The 19,077-nt window shown below is 52.3% G+C and overlaps 2 protein-coding genes across 2 annotated transcripts in view; one reads left to right on the top strand and one right to left on the bottom strand.

Moving 5' to 3' along the window:
- Positions 1 to 618: 618 nt before the first annotated feature.
- LOC120905593 (transcriptional regulator ovo-like) overlaps positions 619 to 19,077 on the bottom strand; it is a 31,947-nt gene continuing 13,488 nt past the window's right edge. The window contains exons 3-6 of the mRNA XM_040316534.1: positions 7,467 to 9,878; positions 6,821 to 7,404; positions 5,697 to 6,407; positions 619 to 5,604 (exon numbers count right to left, since the gene is read on the bottom strand). Coding sequence (XP_040172468.1) covers positions 5,419 to 5,604; positions 5,697 to 6,407; positions 6,821 to 7,404; positions 7,467 to 9,878 — 3,893 coding nt within the window. The 3' untranslated portion in view covers positions 619 to 5,418. The remainder of the gene's footprint in view (positions 5,605 to 5,696; positions 6,408 to 6,820; positions 7,405 to 7,466; positions 9,879 to 19,077) is intronic.
- Positions 13,558 to 14,894, top strand: LOC120905962 (RYamide receptor-like). The gene has a single exon (XM_040317323.1). It carries the CDS (start codon positions 13,606 to 13,608, stop codon positions 14,845 to 14,847), a length of 1,242 nt encoding a protein of 413 aa, XP_040173257.1. The 5' UTR covers positions 13,558 to 13,605; the 3' UTR covers positions 14,848 to 14,894.

The following is a 19,077-nucleotide window of genomic DNA, read 5'->3' on the forward strand; positions in this document are numbered from 1 at the left end:
CGCAAGGATGCTAGCTGTATACCGGTCATTTTATAGCCTGAGAAATCAGTTTACCTCAAAGAATATGACTATATAGCACCTATATACTACCGGTACTCACATACGCCTCTGAGACATGGACACTGTCCAAATCTGACGAAACCCACTTAGCCGCGTTCGAGAGGAAGTGTGGAAAGACAATGGAGGAGCCGTTATAACGACGAGCTATACGCGAGGACGTATGGCGACCCCACTGTGGATAACGGACTGACAGACGAAGGCGCGAGACCGTGAGCAACTTCGAACACTCCTGAGGCTGCATAGCGGTTGTAGCGCCTGATAAGTAAGTAAGTTGTAGCATGGCGAGATCATTAAAAATACGGTATGCAAGAAAGAATTTGATGAAAAAATAAAATGTGATCAGAATTTGGCGAGGTTAGTGCGACAACCAATCTTTCTAGATGACTGCTATCTGCATCTACGCCTTTCAACAGATTATAATGTATAGTTGGTAAATTAGTTTCCTGTTAACCAACTTACCATACACAGCCGACTCTCAACAAACAGTTTCGGAAGACCAAAACCCACAAAAAAAGAAGAAAAAATAGAGGTGAACCTCCTCATCAACACAAACTGGAGTAAGATTTTTAACACATATAATTGATTGTTTATTTCCACATTGTTCCATATCTATTTTGCTACTAACCGAAGTGGGAAGTGGGTCGGGTAGGGGTGTAGCGTGTATTACTCATGGTTTGGTAGCCATGGCCCTGGAAGGCACTCACACACATACTCTTGAGTCGCTCTTTTTGTTTTTGTTTCCTGTTTTTTTGTGAGGCATTTCTATTTATTCTCGTTCGTCCCACATACAGACACACATACACACTATACTATCGCCGCCTTCTTTCCTACCTTTCGACTGTATCGCTCATTTTTGTTTCTTTTTCTTCTTCTTCTTCACATTTTTACCTTTCTACATAAATGCAACATGAATTGGCAATGCCTGCACAAACAGATAAACAACGACAAAAAGAAAGACTGATTGCATAAGAAAAGGGGAATGGAGAAATTTCATTATGCAACTGTTGGAAAGTTTATAATAAATTATAGAAAAAAAAAGTTGTTCAATAACAAATTTTTGAACGACCGAAGCAGAATTCCTTGCCCGAAAGCACTCGGAAGCGGAGTTGTGTCAATCTCGTTCCACTATTTTGCATCTTCCGTTTCCCTCTTTCGATGGGAGCGCTTATGTGTGTGAGCCTTTCCTATTCTTTTACTCCCACCACCCCCTCTCCTGTTTTGATAATTGTTGTTTCATCTATTAGTTGTAATATTCGGTTTAAGTGTGTGTGTGTTCGTTTTTTGATAATTTTTTATTTTTGCATTTCGCGGCTGGTACTGGTGGTGGTATGTTTTTATGTTTTTTGTTTGTTTTCGTTTTTTTGTTTTTAGAGCAATCTGTGTCGGTGTGTTTGTTCTCTTGTTATTTTGTTTGTTTTTTTTTGCCATAGTTATAATATTCGTGTTTTCCTAGCAAATAGTATCGTTCGCTTTGTCTTACAAAACTAGATAAAAAGGTACTCCATCATATAGTTTACTTCTTAAAAGATAAGATATTCGTCGTGTTCGTCGTTCAGTCACACACACGCACACACACACACACACGCACACATATACACGCACGCACACACAGACACAAACAGAGCCAGCTACGCGTGTTTTACGCCGCCTTCTCTCTCTCTCTCTCTCTCTCTCTCTCTCTCTCTTTCTCTCTCTCTCCCCTCCGTTCCTGAGCGTTTGTGCATGTGTGTATGTGTTAAGAGTGTGTGTGCGCCCCGCACTTCCTTCAAAAAAGGGCGAGAGAGCGAGAAAGAGATAAATGCATTTGCGTGTGTGTGTGTGTGTGTTTGTGTATTTGATTGCGCTTTGAGGTACTCTTTCTCTCTCGCTCCTCTCACTCCTGATCATGCAAAGGATGTGTGCTACTCAATCATAGGCGGGGGGGTGGGGGGTCCGGCGGGTGACCACCCAACTCCCAACCACCTCCACCTCCCAAAATGCATCCTCTCTCCTGCCACAAATTGGTTTTGCACCGCACGCAACCCTCCTCCCACACCCACCCACACTACTCTTTCCCATGTGTGTGTGTGTGTGCGTGTGTGTGTGCGTATGTGTCGTTTTTACTTAATAAATCGGCTTAATTAGTAGATGATTAACACAGCGGCGCTGTTCCGGTTTTCTTTTTCTTGCCTTTTTTTTTGCTCTTTTTTTTTTGTTGTTGCTGTTGTTGCTGCGCTGTCGCCGCTGCTGCCTACTGTCACACTATACACTAAATTAATCCAACACCGACGAAAAATAATGTTGATTGCACGAAAAACCCCGATTATACTCATGTTTTCCTAGTGGTTGTTGTTGTTTTTTTTGCGTTCACTTCCTGCCTCTCTTTCTCTCTCCTACTACTCTCTCCCTTCTCTCTCTCCCTTTATCTCTCTTAGCCTTTCACCATCGATTGACTGATCTGTACCGTGGTGTTAACTGGGATGCAATCCCGATACAGATGCAGTCCGCATCTTAACATGTGGCTCTGTGTTTGTGTACACCAAAAAAAACTCAACCATTTTGCGAAAAAAAAACGTATACACACAACGCACACCACCACCCCTGTCTTGCATGCGCTTTGTGATCGAAGGTGTGTGTGTGTGTGTGTTTGAGCAAAACACCCCCACACAGCTACACCTTCGCTCACTGAAGGCGCCCACATCAGCATCCCCGAGGCTCGTCTCCTTACAGCTAACCTCTCCTTCTCCGCCGCCTCTCGATCGGTCGCGATTTGCGCATCCTATCTCCGACTTACACGCTATGAGTTTAACTTAATCGTAGGTACCCCCTCTTGGGCAGTCCACCACCCTATCGCCTACTACTGCCCGCGATGGAGGGGGTGGGGGAGAAAGCCCAAAAGGGGAGCAAACAAGGCAAACGTACGTTTCGAACCTGTGTCTGCTATTATTGCCGCTTCCTTTTTCCGTCCACCGGATCAGGTCTGTTGTCTACTTCCGCTTCTCTACCGCCTGCATTTCTGCCTACAATCCCTCTCTTTCTCTCTCTCTCTCTTATTTTCTCTCTCTCTCTCTCTCTTTCTCTCAAACTGTTCTGTGCGTTTTGCATCGCCCTGCACCGCTAGTGGTTGGCCGTGTGCAACGCAATGTAACGATTGTGTAGGTGAGTCTCAATTCCGCATTCACACCGACCCCTTTCATTCATCGCTATAATCAGATACTTATTCATACACACACACACTCTCATCCCTCGTTACATTGCGTTGTGGTTCTCCACTGTGGCCTCAACCATCGTTTCCTCTCACGCCCTAACACTAACGAGAATATGTTTAATCATTACATTAAGTTTTGCACAGAACAAACAAACAAACAAACAAACATAAAAAAACGAATTCACATCCATATTTCCAGTTGCGCTGCTGCTGCTGCCGCTGCCGCATACTTGAGTTTGCGTGTATTGGAATGGAAAATTACACATGCCTTTTTCGAGTTACATTATATGCTAAAGTTGAGCGAAGCAGAAAGTGCGGAAGAAAGCTTACGCGCATTCTTCGACTTTCTTTAATCTCTCTCTCTCTCACTCTCACTCTCGCTTTCGCGGCGAGTTGCGCCTTACAGTCTAACCAGACTTTTCCTTGGTTCTGCGAACCCAAGTTCAAATCCTACTTCGCTACACCCACCCTTCGTCATCCTGTCTTTATCGTCGCTCTCGCAATAATCGAAAAAAAATAATATTCATCAAAATCAAATAAATGCATCTCTTTCCACGGATATTTTTACCTTAAACAGCTAAGCTTTTCTATTCCTTGCTAAGATGTGTGTGTGTGTACGTGTGTCTGTGTGTGTAAATGTATTGTGTATTTGCTTTGTTTTGTAAATGTATAGTTTGTATGTTGTTTTCGTTTATATATTCAAGACTTTTTTCTCTCCTCTCCTTAGTTAATTCCGCGAATCGCTCTCTCTTTCTAGCGTCACTTTACACTGGGCGACGCGGCTTCGGTCACTTCGACTGCGCACGTGTGCGTGTATATCTTCATTTTTTTGAGTGTGTTTTTTACTTGCGTATAGATATTTTGTGTAAATGCATATATTCTCATCTGTTTCTGCTCCTTCCCCCCTGCTTGGTAATAAGGTAAATGTGTGTATAGCATTTTTGTAGCATTTTTCTTTTAAAGTAAGTACAAATCCATTCCCCATTCCGAGGTCGGCTTTTGGGGTGGGGGGCTGTGTAAAACAAAAGCTCCCACAATGTATCGTTACCGATTTCGAAATCTGTTTTCATCTTTTTAGCATCATCGAGTTTCGCTTCCGCGGCTAATTAAGCAAATTTTACGATTATTTTCATTATACAAACAATGCAGGGCAATCGCATTGTGCCCGCAAAATTCGAGTGGCTAATTGACACAAATCAATCAGTTTTTTTTCATTATACACGTTTTTCGTTTCTCTCTCTCTCTACTTAAACACACCTTCTTCCTTTGCTATGTACAAAAGTTCTCGCTCTAGCTTCCTTTTCACTAAATAAGAAGACGTTACTCCAACACCAAAAGTAAAAGAAGCAAAAAAAAACGCTATAAAAATAAACAAAACAAAAAGAAGAAAGCTAATTCGACTAAGCCGTCTGTGGATTGCAAAATTGTTGGATTGTGGATTGTGCGTAAACCCAAAAGTAAACAAACAAAGCTACTAATACACAAACACACGCACACGCCCGCCCGCCTATACAGATGCAGTGTGCCGCGTCGCCAATAATCGAACTATTTACCGAAAGTAGTTGAATATGGTTGCAAAAAAAAATCATAAAAATCACACAAAAAAAAAAAGATCGTAACGAAAAATGCATCCCGCGGGACCTATCATATCCTTAAAGTGGAGCGCAAATGCAAATGAGGCCCCTATACGTACTATTACTACTATTCGCATGTTTGTTGCGCTGTGCGTGTGTTACGTGTGTCGCTGTATCTGTCTGTATGTGTATGTACGTGGTGTACGTGTTTAATATGATTGATCTTCTCTTACTGAGCTAAGCTAATTCTCCTAAACACTAGTGTAGAGCATATGCTTAGGTGGCTAACGTTGTTTTTTTTGTTGTAGAATTATACGATATATTGCATCAAGAAATAAATAGTTGGTTATTCTGCACACGCACCTCCTACCCCTTTCCCTATTCAGCCTTACGGAGCCCCTGCCCCTCCCGATCGAGGCACCTGCAGCTCCCCTTTTACTACTTCATGTTCTTGCATTCCCCCGATTAGATCGCGTTCAGTTCATAATTTCTCACCTGACCCTGCAACCCTCCCCAACAACCCTTCTCCTCCTCCTCCGCTCGCTCTGCTATGCTGCGCGGGCAGGCCATGTACGAGGACGCCAGCGCCACCACACTCTAGTTGTGCACCGGCATCGGCAGCGAGCCGAGCAGGTTGTTCGCGAACGCCGCATTGTTAAACTTGAAGTGCCGCTTGTCGTAGAACTTGAGCAGCGCGGGCGAGTAGGGATGCTTCTCCTTCAGGTGCATGTAGTGCACCTCCGGCTCGTTGGTCGTGTGGCCACACTCCTCGCACACGTACATCTGCGTGGAAGGGAACGGGAAATAAACGAAACAAAAACACGTTAGCAAAACGATCAACTGATAGGGGTACCACCTTCCACCACCCGGCTTACCTTCGTACGACGCTCCTTGTACGCGTACTGGTGCTGGACGCCGTGCACCTTCAGACAGTGCGACTCGAGCGAGCAGCGCTGGGTGAACGACTTCTCGCACAGGTTGCACTTGTACGGCCGGACGCCGGTGTGGGTGCGGGTGTGCCGCTTCAGATCGAACGTGTCGTTGAAGCCCTTGGCGCAGAACGTGCACAGGTAGCGCTTCACGTCCGAGTGGCACTTCATGTGCCGGTTCAGCAGCCGCTGCAGGCTGAACGTTTTCGAGCAGATGCGGCAGACGAACCGGTTCTGGTCGTCGTCCGTGTTGGTGCCGGCTCCGTTCGCGCCGTTGCTGGTGGCCGTGCTGCCGGGCGAACCGCAGCTGTTGGGCGAGGACGCCGACGACGAGGAGGACACGGAGGACGCGGACGAGGAGTTGGCGGAACCGTTCTCGAGATGGTGCTGCAGATGGGGCTGCTGCAGCTGTTGCTGGTGCTGTTGATGGTGGTGCTGCTGTTGCTGCTGTTGCTGCTGTTGCTGCTGCTGCTGCTGCTGCTGCTGTTGATGGTGGTGATGGTTGCGCTGTTTCGTGCCGGCAGAGCCGGACAGCTGCTTGCCACCGTGCCGCTCCTCCGAGCGCATCCGCAGCGGTACGTTCTCGATCGCGAGCGGGTTCTTGATGCCGTGGCCGCCATTGACGAACTGCAGCTCCGAGTCGGCCGGAAGTCCCAACTGCTTGGAGAACGGCAATGTACCGTGGGTGAGGGGTGGTGCCGGGATGTTTCAAAAATGAGACAGAAGAATGCAGATTAGTTTATCTTGCTCGGGACACAATCGGAACAGCAGAAGCGGTTAGGGTGCATAAAATAGTGTTATACGCGTCACACAAAACTGTTATACGACATATATGAGGCTATTTGTGTGTATTAGTAGTAGCTATGTTATCGCTGAACATTTTCAAAAACTGTTATACACTGTAGTACAGTTTCCAAAAAACTGTTATACAACGAGGAAAGTGTATTTTAAGCTTGCAATTGCGACTTTGATGCATTTCGTAATGAAAAATTAAGAATGTTTTGAATCATAAGCAGATATGTCTAACTCCCACTGGCGCAACATGACAGCATACGACGCTTTCAACTTACATTCTGTATCGTGGTGGCGAGCACCGCGGGCGGAGGACCGGCCACCGGCACGTTGTGCGCACCGAGGCTGGCCACCGCTGCGACGGCCGCTGCGGACGACGCCGACGAGGACACGGACGAGGTCGAGTTGCTGCCGGGCGACCGCACGCCTCCGGCGGAGCGCTGGTGCGACGGTTGCTGCTGCTGCTGCTGCCCGAGATGAGTGGTCTGACCGGCGGCACCCGCCGCCAGCTGCAGGTTCATCGCGAACGGGCCCTGCAGCGGCTGCAGGCTCTGGTGCAGATCGAAGTCAAGCGACGAGCCGCCGCCAGGCGACGGTAGCGACAGGTTGCTGTCCAGCTGGTCGTAGCGCAGCAGCGGCTGGAACGTGCCGTACGAGCCGGCCCCTCCATTGGCCGCCGTCTGCAGATAGCTCGGCGGCTGGCCGCCGTCCTGCGCGTGGTGGTACTTGCTCGCGAGCGAGTGCAGCGTCGTGTGCTGATGGCCGCCGAGCTGCTGGCCCGCCCCGAAGCTGGCCGCCGCCATGTTGGTGTACTCGCGGGAGCCGGCCGCTCCCTGCTGCTGCTGGTCGGCCGCGGACGCCGCTGTCGTCCGGTGTCGATGCCGCGCGAGTCGGGCAGCGAAAGCTCGAGATCGTTGCATCGACTGCAGCCGCGCGCCGTCGAGCTCAGGCAGCCGTCGAGCAGCCCGTTGGGGCTGCCGCCGGCCGACGACGGGTAGGTGGTAAGCGTCGCCGTCAGCTGCATCGAGTCGCCCATGTCCATCATCGAGTCGGCCATATCGTAGCCGCCGCCTCCGCCACCGCCGCCTCCGTTTCCGCCGTTACCGCCCGCTCCCGCGCCTCCATCGCCGGTGGCGCTCGCGTACAGCAGCGTCGGGTCGACCTTCGCATCGTACCCGAGGTCGACCTCGTCCTTCAGCGCCAGCCCGAAGTGGTTGTGCAGCATCAGCGAGCAGTGCTTGCTCATAACGGCGGCAGCCGCCGCCACCGCCGACGTCCCATTGACGCCTCCCGGCTGCCCGTTGCCGCCTCCGTTGCCACTGCCGTCCGTCGCGCTGCCGTACGTAAAGCCGGACCCGAGCCCGAGAATGACGCCTCCGCCCAGTCCGGCGCCGCCGCCCGTCCCGCCCATATCCTGCCCGTCGCACTCGAGCGAACTCAGCAGCTGCTGGTAGCTGGCCGCACTGTTCGTCAGGAAGCCGCCGTTCGCGTTGTACCCGTTCAGGCCGCCGCTGGCGCCGCCCCCCTTCAGGCTCTCGTAGAACGGTGGCAGCGACCCGGTCGGCGGACTGTTCGGGCCGTAGTTCGAGCGACCATCCCGGCCGCCCATTCCGCCGCCCGCGCCGCCAGCGCCCAGGGCGCCACCGCCTCCGCCGCCGCCGCCGCCGGAAAAGTTTATTCCGCCGCCGCCTCCTCCGCCCGTTCCCGCGCCGCCTCCATTGGAACCGCCGCCCGATTGGCCACCGCCGCCTGCTCCCCCGCTGCCGCCGCCCCCGTTCGAGGAGCGACCGTGCCCGGCCGCCCCCTGCATGATGCCGCTGATGACGGCGGCCGCCGCCGCGGCTCGAGCCGCCGACGCACCGCCCCCACCCCGATGGTAGGGTGGCAGATGGTTGTGCAGGACGACGGCTGCCGCCCGCTCGCGCCGCCCGCCCTGCCGCTCGTCGCGCTCCTCGTCCCGCTCGTCGCTCCGCTCCTTCTCGCTTGCCGAGCGCTTCGGACCGATGTGGTAGTCGATCGGCTGCTCCTGCTCCGGCTCCACCGTCAGCACCACCACCGGGCGCACCTTCAGATCGACCGCCCGCGGACTGTCGTCCAGCTGCGTGGGTGGTGGTGGTTGGTGATGGTGATGATGGTGGTGTTGGTGTGGCGGTGGTTGCTGCGCCGCCGGCACTGCTGGGAGCTCCTCCGCCGGCTGGCTCTTGCGCACCGCTGGCGTTCGCTGGATGACCGAGCAGCGCACGACCGCCGGCGATGGGACGCGCTCCTTGGGCGGGGGCGGTGTCGGGGAGGGTAGTCGCAGCCGGCGCTGGTACTGTTCGCCGCCCGGAATGGTTGGAACGGGCTCGTCGCGCACAATTACCTTGCCGGACGACTCCTTCTTCTTGCTGTCACTCGTTCCCTCTCGTACCACCGGGACCTGTTGCTGCTGCTGCTGCTGCTGCTGCTCCTTCTCCTCCTCCTCCTCCTCTTCGTCATCCTCGTCCTCTGCCGCCGACTTTGAGTCGACCGCGGGGGTGGTGTTGGTGGGCGGCAGTGGTGGCGGCGTCGGTGGGTACACCTTCCGTTCCGCGTTCGTCAGCACGTGGCCATGGCGGGGGCCGATGTACGGTGCCGGCCCCTCGGTTACCCGCAGACACGTGCCGGTGGTAGTGGTGGAGGACGAGGAGGAGCTCACGATTGTTGGCCGCCGTTTGGGCACGACCGCCGCCGCCGTCGCTGGTGGTGCGACGGGCGGTGCCGCTGGCGGTGGTGGCGTGGGCGGCCGTGCATCCTTCTGCTCGGTTGCTGGCGGTGGCGGTGGAGGCGTTGGTGTTGGTGGGACTGTGCACGGTGAGGTGGGTGTCACCGGTGATGAGGCCGGTGCTGGCGGCTGCTGCTGCTTGCGCTGACTCACCAACGGCACTGCCCGTTGCGCTGCCGGCCGCTCGTCGCCACTGGTCGCGTCTTCCTCCTTGCTCTTCTCGAAGGCCGCCGCCGTCGGACGGGGCGGCAGTGGCTGAGGGCGCCGACCACCACCGCCGCCGCCGATGAAAAGCCGCGGCTGGTGGTGGTGGCTGGCGGCGGTGTTGTTGATGGACGATTCTTTGGCAGTGAGACCGCTGTGGTAAAGGCTGAACGCTGCGTTTCGGTGGTACGCCGCGAGACTGCTGGCACCGCCGCCGGCAGTGCTGCTGTAGGCCGACCCGGCACCGGCGGGGAAGCTGTTGGCGGCGCTTGCCGCGTTGCCGCCAGCCTCGTGCCGCTCCGCACTGGCAAAGATGGACAGCGATGGGGAGGCCGCCCGCTTCCGGCACGGTGGGCTGAGACGGTTCTCTTCGCTAAATATGTCGTGCTCTGTGGGGGGGGGGGAGAGAGAGAGAGAATAGAAGAAGTGTTCGATTAGTTGTTGTTGATTAGAGTTACAATATTCATAAATAACGTTAAAAGCAATCATTTCGTACTTGGCGGCTCTAACACGTGCCAAAAGCATAAGTGCAGACTTGTTTGTGTGTTACAGGATTTTCCAGGAGTTATCATAGCTGTGGGACACTTTATTGAGTCTTTCTTATGTGAAATGAACTTAATGTAATGGGAATTGGACTCTATAACACCCCTGTGGGACAAATGCAATAGGAATTCTAATTTCCAACATATGAAGTTTATTTCTCATTAGAAATAATCAAGGAAGTGTCCCACATCTATGGGAAAACCCTGAAAATCCTGCAATTGTCAGTCCCAAATGCATGCAAATTTGTGTACAAACATTAATTTCCTTCTGCCAAAACAATAACAAAAAGGACATGCATATTGCATACTGTCAGGCGCCTAAGAACGGCCAACGAAGCAGTATTCGAATATTTGATTGTGTTGGATGTGTATTTTTACCAGTTTACCAGGATTTTTTTACCGTCCTCCCTACCTTTTTGTAGAACCTTTCACAACTTCTTCAAAAACAATTCCCAACAAAAAGGAAGAAAAAAATAAAACCATTCGAAAACACATAAGAACGAGCGACGAAGAATCATTTGTCTAGTAGGTGTTTTTCCCTTCACTTTGTTTTACTTTCTTCAACCGCACAGGGACACAAACAAAAAAAAAAGCTCTCCCATTCCTCTCACATTTCACACCCTGTGCAAAACGCGCGCCGGGGTACCCCGCCGGTCCCACAAACGGTTGGGCGGTTGGGACACCGCCGCCAGGAGTAGCGTTGTTTGTATATTTTCTTTTTCTAGCGTTTCGGCTCCAAGCACTGAGCGTCTCGCGATGCAACAACAACAACAAAACACACAACAGGGGTTCAAAAGTTCGTGTCACATGCAAAGGTTGCGGGCCAAAAATACCCCCTTAACCTTCGCGCATTCCCCAAGGCATGACCTCTCTGGGGCGCGGATAGAACAATTCACAAACTCTTTTTCTCTCTGCCTCAAAAACCAGTAAGCTTGTGTGGAGAAAAAAACACATACAGGAATAGACGAATTAAAATTACCCAAGAGGGAGTGGGGGAGGGGCATCACCGAAAAAAAAAACAACAAAAACCAAAAAAGACAACACACACCACGGTGAACAAATTCCTGGCCGGAATAATTGCATTCGAAATGTTATGTTTCGGACTGCGCAAACACCCTATTCCAGGGGGGGGTGGCGCATAATAAGTGCGGGGGATGACGACACTTCTTCCCCCGGCGCGTGACTCACGTGTCCTTCCCGCGCGTGCGTGGGAGAAGGAATGGTCGAGAATCGAAAGATTCCTTCAGAAAATCTTGCGCGCAACCAACGGACGCAACCGCCCAAAACCGACTACGATTTCGCTTTTCATTTCATTCGTCCTGGGCTGGGAGACGCAGGGAGAAGTTGAATGGAATATTCCGCGGGCATCACCGCGGGAATCTTCGGGCGCAGAAACGTGACGTTCGCGCGGCGGCTTGGTGCGCTTTTTCGGGGTGGAGCGGCGAATCCGCTCGAAATCCAACCGGAATTTGCATCGAATGTCCTTCGGGAATGTCGTCGCCGTCGTTTTCCAACTTGAACGAACCTCGGCATGAAGGCGGGCGGGCTTCGTCGCTCGCGCTCTGTGCGCCGAAAGATTGTGAATGTGAGACAAGCGTATCTGTTTTGCATATTTGCCACGTGTCCTTACCGGTGGAATGAACGATTCGCGATCGATTTCCACCCGAAAATGGCAAAACACAATTCGGCACAGTGTCTTGGGCGCGGGGCATGGTCACGTTTTCGTGCTGCAATATTCGCTGCGACCGCGCCACCAGCTAGTGGTTGTTTTGGGGGGGGTTGTGAACACTTTTCACCCACTACCGCTAACGCTGGAAAAGCGACCCCTTAGCCCGTTTGTTGCGTGTCGTTTGTGGGGGCATAGTTTCCGGTGCAGTATGTGACGTACCCCTTTTTTTTGGTGTGAGTGTGTTTGTGTGTGTATGTGTGATTAGCATACATCAACAGGTGACAATGATGACATACACCAAACACGTCGTCGTCCACCATCACGCACCATTTTAATGGGAAACGCTTTTTTTTTTGCTTTGATTTTATGTGTGTGTGGGGGGAAAAGTGTTATTATTCATTTAAAAAAAAAAAAACACACACACATTCTAGCGCAACACTCAAAACGGAAGAAGGAAGTATTGAACGCTGGAATATTACGGCGATGGGAAAGAGGGGGCCCGATGGGCAAAACAAAAACGAATGAAACAAGAAGAAAGAAAGCAAAAAAAAACGATTCAAACGAACCTCTTCCATTCATATTCTAATGCAAATCTGACAAGCAGCCGACTACTGTCTGCTAGCCGGTACCATTACGCATACACACACGCACGCACGAAGCCCAAAAAAGGTAATCCAGCCATGCTTGTGCGCAGAATATTTAAAGCGCGTTAAACAGCATTGGGTTGGAGGGACAATAGAAGAAGAAGGGGAAAAAAATAAACCCCCTTCCGCAAAGCTCATCAATGAAACAATGTAACTCTTCTCCCCTCCCCCCACCCTGTCCCCTTCTTTCCGCCCGGTCTGGTGTGCTAAATAAGCGTGGCCAGTGCGTTTTTTTCCTACGTGTGCGTCAAAAACACAAAAATCTAAATAAATCGACAACCTTACATTGATGCATAAGCCAACATTTTCACAATATAATCAACCTGTTAGATTCGCTTTCCCTGTTGGAAAAAAAGTATACTCACAAACACACACACACATGCGCATACACAAACATGTACACATACAGGATTGTTAGTTTTTTTTCAAAATTAAACATTACCATAACTAAAGAATCGGTCGCGTCCCTTTAATAGAAATGCTTTAAATCCTCCCCTCTCCCCCCACTCACCACCACACCACCCCCTCTCCACACCAGATGAATGCGAATACTCTCTCACACATCATTTACAGTTCGTTGCACCCGGCTGCAAGTTCGCCGCGAAGAATCGGAACGATAAAGAGGGTGGGAGGGGGAAGGGGGAAGAGGAGGTGGGTGGTAGTAGAATACCATTTGAAATGGCGTCACATAATCACACATACACAGCTTGACAGACACTTCAAAAGAAAAGGGTGTTAAAAAGGGGGGGGGGGTGTATTGGAGTAGAAGGAGGAGAGGGGGGGGAGGCTGATGTTTGTTCCCAATCCCCATTCATTACATTTTGCGATGGTGAGATCTCAACTGCACAAAAAGCCGTTCCCGTGTGACGCACCGTTACACTACCCGCCTAAAGTTATGCAATGCGCGCATCAAATCAACGTTATTAGTTCGGGTTTCGTAGTTTGCGCAAATATTTTAGTTGTTTGTGGTGCACAGGGAAGTGGATATTTTTCTTCTACAGTGCATTTGACTAATGGACACCACCCCCCCCCCCCCGCCCCTTGGCCAGAGCGGAAGGGGCATTCTAACAGCACGCCAACTAGCACCTTGCGCGCATCGCGACACCAATTAGCCCACCGGTGCCAAGGCCGGCGACAAAAACAAGCGGTTGAGAAGATTTGTGTGGCTGCTTGGGAAAGCGACGGCCGAACCGCGGCCAGTCGTGCTCGTCGTTCGTCCCAGGTTCGACTGGGACACGGTGTGTGTGTGTGTGTGTGTGCCATGAATTTCTCCACCGAGCACGCGTTGCACGCGCCATGGAACGAATCATCATCCGCGGCAGACGACGAAATTCTGATCTGCGACGGTGCGTCCACGATCATCCCGGAAGGAATTGCGAGCGCCCAGTTCCAGGTGGTCGTGTGGCTGGCGTACACCGCCATCCTTGCCGCCTCGCTCGTGGGCAACTGTTCCGTGCTGGCGATCGTCGCCAGCCAGCCGCGGATGCGCACCGTCACCAACCTGTTCCTCGCCAACCTGGCGCTCGGCGACCTGCTGATGACGCTGTTCTGCGTGCCGTTCTCGTCCGTGTCGCTGTTCGTGCTGCAGTACTGGCCGTTCGGGGCGGCCCTCTGCCAGACGGTCAACTACTTCCAGGCCGTGTCGGTGCTCGTGTCCGCCTACACGCTCGTGGCGCTCAGCGCCGACCGGTACCGGGCGATCATGTGGCCGCTGCGGTCCCGCCGGCGGCCGCCACGCCGCCCCGTAGCCCTGCTGCTCATCGGGCTGGTGTGGGTGGGTGCGGCCGCCACCGCGCTGCCCATCCCGCTGCACTCCGCGCTGGTGCAGCCGAGCGCCTGGCATGCCCACTGCGGCCAGGCCGTCTGTACCGAGGTGTGGCCCGATGCGACCGCCGACCGGGCCTACTCGCTGACGCTTGCGCTGGCGCAGTTCGCGCTGCCGCTCGCGACGCTCGTGTACACGTACGCCTGCATCGGGTGGCGCGTGTGGGCCCGCAGCACCAACCGCACCAGCCTGGTGCCGCCGTCCTCCACCTCGGGGCGCCAGTTCCGCCGGGCCCGCCGGCGCACCGTCCAGATGACGCTCGCCGTGGTCGCCGCGTTCGTCGTCTGCTGGCTGCCGTTCAATGCGCTGCTGCTCGCCCCGCTGGACGACCCGAGCTGGGCGCCGCTGCCGTACCTGTGGTTCGCCTGCCACTGGCTCGCCATGTCACACTGCTGCCTGAATCCGCTCATCTACTGCTACATGAACGCAAAGTTTCGGGCCGGCTTTCGGGCGCTGCTGCTGCGCCCGCTGATGCGGGCGGTGGTGTGCAGAAGGGGACGCACCACCACCACTACCTGCGGCTGCTGCCTGCGTCACCGGGCCAGCATGACGGTCAGCAGCGAACGGTTGCCGGTTGGAGGAGGAAGGTGTTGTGCAGCAGCAGCAGTGGAAAACGTCGAGCTGACGACGACCCACAGCAGAAAGATTGAATCCGTGACGGAGGAGGAGCATTTATAGGGTTTTTTTTTTGGTTGACTGTAGTAGTGAGTGGTTCAATACAACAATTCCCCTTCTTTATCATTTGAAAAGTATCCGTGTTTTTGAGTGTCTTGTTATTACAAATGTGAAAGAAGTAGTGAAGAGTAGTAAATAATACTTCCATAAATCGCTTAGGCAAGTAAAAACCAGTTTTAAGCTGATCAAAAGCGACACTTCCATTCAAGGCTCGAACGGCAGCGCGCCCTGTTCGTGCACCGCCGTCCTACCGATTGCGCCATTCATGCTGTACGACAGTGCGGCCACTAATTGTCGCTTTTATTTTGTTGCATTGCGTGTTGCGCGTTGCGTGAGAGAACATTAGTGCGAATGTGGCATTCATTTGGAAACTAAAACGCGCATTCTTCTACTACGTCTAGCGATGAGCGATTAAATAAAAAAAAAAAACAAAGCTTAATGTAGAATCAAATAAGAACTCCCCTGTCCACGGTGCAAGAAAGTCCGGTTTCGGTCAAGTGAGTGTGTGGACGGACCACCTTTCTCTCTGGTGTGCTCGATCTTCTCGGGTTTTTCTTCTTTTCTTCAAACTTATCCCCCCTTAGTAGTTGGGAAGGGAAAGATCAACAACCTTTCGCGCAGTGCTGTAAACCCATTCTGTCCCTTCCCCTTTGCTTCCTCTTCCCGGCTCATTAAAACCCCTCGGTGTACTTCCTTTCGGATTCGAAACAGCAGATGATGACGGTGGCTGATGATGATGATGATGATGATGATGATGATGATGAGCCCTCCTCGCTTGCTGCCGTCATTTCCGGCAGCTAGAAAAAGAACGGACCCCATATAACCACCCCTCCCTTCCTTCTCTCCACCCTCCCAACCAAGAAAGTCCAGTTCTGGCGAAGGCCCTTACGCTGCGCTGTTCTTTTCTGTTTCTTCTTCAATCCCGCTTCTACAACCCCCCCCCTCCCTCACTGCACCCTTGCCCATCGGCTAGGTGAAATTGCTTAGATTATTATCCTCTCCGCTTCCTTCGCGCTTTCCTGCCGTTTCCCTCGGTGGGGGCCCCATTAGAAGAGGAGGTGCAAGAATTTTCCACTGCCATAAAAGCAACAACGATGAGACAACAGCGCTGCTCCACCACCTCCACGACCCTCTCCAGCGCGCCACCTTTTGTTTTTCCACTTCAAACGCGCCTCTGCCCAGGCTGCACCGTGCCCCCATGATGCTGTACACGCTCTCGTAGTGCGTTGTATTATTTTGTTCCGCTTCGAACCAACCAACCAGCAGCAGCGATGATTCAAAACCGCCCGAGAGAACAGCTCATTACACTGCCCGCCGCTCAAGGTACAGGTTATCTGCTCCCCTCCCTCCTTCCCTTCGCTTCTTTCCAGCATATCTCACCCCACGAACAAGAACGCAACACCTTCCCCCCGCCGCTTTGCGTGCTGCTTCCAGTCCTCTATTATGCTACGGTTTTACACGACCGACTACAAACAACAACAACAACAGCAACAGCAGCACCCCACTACCCGCCTGGGGGCAATGGTGGCGCAGGGGAGGGGAGAACGAACGAGAACGAACGCTAAGCAACAGCAGTCACAACACACACGGTTGCGCGCCGTCCCAACGGTGCCTGGTGCCCTGCTGTGATGCCGCCGGTGTGCTGCTGGTGGAGAAAAAGAGAACCGGTATTCAGCGAAGCATAGCTAACGCTCACACACACACACACACACACACATGGCCATCACACCATGTAGCAAACAACGATCAGGTCCCGCGAGCGAGTGCGCGCGCCCGCGTCAAACGCACCGGGCGCGACCGAGCTAACTGTATCCACGCGAGATCCGTTCCGTCTCAAACTGTCTCTCATTCTCTCGCTCTCGCGACTGCCGTCCCCCTCTGTTCCGTTTGTTCTGCAATGCCGAACGCAGGCGCCGAAGGAAAAGAGAGGAAAGAAAGAAAAGAAAAAAAAAAGGTTCGACACGGGTTCGTCGCCTGGCGGACTTTTGTTGCGGCCGGCGGATGTGGTTCGCGGCAGTGAAGTCTTTCGTTTGAAGAATTCATACTTTAATTTTCGCCCCGGCACTGTTGCGTTCTGTGTGTTCCGTATTGGTTCGCCTTCCCTCCCCCCCCCCCTCTCCATAACGCTTTTTTTAGTTACTCAAAACGAAGAACACAAAAATCAACCCTTAAAAAGTAAAGCGACGAACCTGCGCATTGATCGCGTGATCGCCGTTTTGTGTGTGAGTTTTTGTTGTTGTTTTTTTTTTCATCGCACTCTTCTGTGAGTGTGTTCTGTGAGTGTTCCCAATCCACCGGGATCATGATGATGATCGGGCCGATGGATTGGGAATGGAAGGAAAGAAACAGATAGAAAACCTGCATCAAGAAAGGAGAACTGTCACCCCCTCTCCCTTCCTTTACCTTTACCACCACACTAAACCCGTTCTCTCTGTATCGCACCCTCTCTCTCTCTCTCTCTTCCTTTTAATAGCAATAAAGCAATCTTCCTCTCTCTCACACTCTCTTTGTTATAAAACTACATTCTTCTGCTCTTCCTCTAGATGGACAGCAATACTTTTCATCATTCTAGCCACGAACGGCGAGCGCGCGCAGGCTTCCTCCACCCTCCGGTCAGTTTCAGCCCCCCACTTTGCCCGCACCGAATCGTTTCCGCACCGAAGACGACGGCAAGCGACGAACCCTCGCGCGCGCGCGCGCGTAGAAGAACCGTTCGAAGGACTTGTTTTATTCTGTGCCTTTGTGCCAAGCAGCACAGAAAGCAGACGAGCTCGCGGAACTGTGCCTGGGTTAGTTTCTGATCCCCGCAACAACTCTCCCCCCCCCCCCCCCCATTTGTCTCATCTGTCCCAGGGGCTTTTGTGTGCTCATCGGAATTCAGCTGCCGCTGCCGTCTGCTTCTGCTGCTCATTATGCACGATGGTGGGTCCGTTGGCGGAAGCAGGGGGGTGGGGGGGTTGAGCAGCTTTTCGAGCCGCTTCCTGATGTGTGAAAAATGTCCGAGCTGAGAGCCGACCCGTGGCCCGTCCCTAAGCTGCCACACAAAGTACAAAGGGGTTTTGGCTCGGTCAAATGATGTTTATGAAAGGTTACTTCGAGAATAAATGTTTTTAACCATCAAAAAAAAAGTACAGAAAATGGGTGAGGGGTAGCTTTTGGACGGGGGAAAAATAGTGCTTTTTCCGAAGCAGAAAAAAATCTCACAAAATCATGCTAAAAAACCCAAACAAATAACATTTTCTCAAGGAATCTTCTCTGTGCGCTTCTCCAAAAGCTGACTTAGAGAATACATAGAAACACACACACACACACACACCATCCGACTTGTTCTGCATCGGACCAGAACTGATCCAAGAGAACCCTAAGCGGGAGTGGGTTGGGAGGGAAGAACGGCAACAGTTGAGCAACGTGAGGAGAATAGAACCGAAAGGTTTCCTCTGCCAACATTTTCTAGTCTGGTGAGCTTGCGTGAGATGGTATGAGATGTATGTGTGTGCGTTTCAAACAATGGAGCAGAGGGCGAGGTAAAGGGAAAATATAACATTACATTCCCACCGCCCTGCACACCAGGCGCACCATTTCCGGGAGGAAAACAACAGTGTGTGTGTGTGGGGGGGAAAGGAATGAAGTTTCTGTTCTCTTCCGTTCTGTTACTTCCCACTTGCCCTCCCTCGGTACGCGTCGTCCGCCGATCGGAAAACTGATCTTCCTCATAATTTCAGCTTCCCGTCCTTGTGCCTCTCCCCTCGTCGGCACACACACACACACACACACACACACATAAACAAACAGGTTCAAACGGGTGAACGGGTGTGGACAGGAAAAGCTTCGCGTTGGAGAGGAAATCTTACCACAGAGCAAGAAGAACCAAAAAAGGAAGAAATACCACACAGCACTCACTCGCACGGGAAGGGGTGGAGGGGGGGGGGAAGGTGGAGGCACCGGGACGAAGCAGAATAGAAGGAAAATACATGGCCCATTAATTCCGACCAAAGTTAACCCGGCCAACAAGCACGAAGCATAAAGGGTGAGAAGGGGGGGAGGGGGAGAAAAATAGAAAAATAGTGTTTCTTCTTTTTTTCTCTCTCTCTCTTTCTCTCTCTTTCTCTCTCAAGCGTTCGCACTTTCGGAAAAGCACAAAAACAACCTTCTCTCTCTCTCTCTTTCTCTCTCTCTCTGCTCTGCAGCGAACACACGTATCCCACATGAAAATTGAGTGCAAAGCTAGCGGAG

Source organism: Anopheles arabiensis, chromosome X (genome assembly GCF_016920715.1).
Source record: "Anopheles arabiensis isolate DONGOLA chromosome X, AaraD3, whole genome shotgun sequence".
Lineage (NCBI taxonomy): Eukaryota > Metazoa > Arthropoda > Insecta > Diptera > Culicidae > Anopheles > Anopheles arabiensis.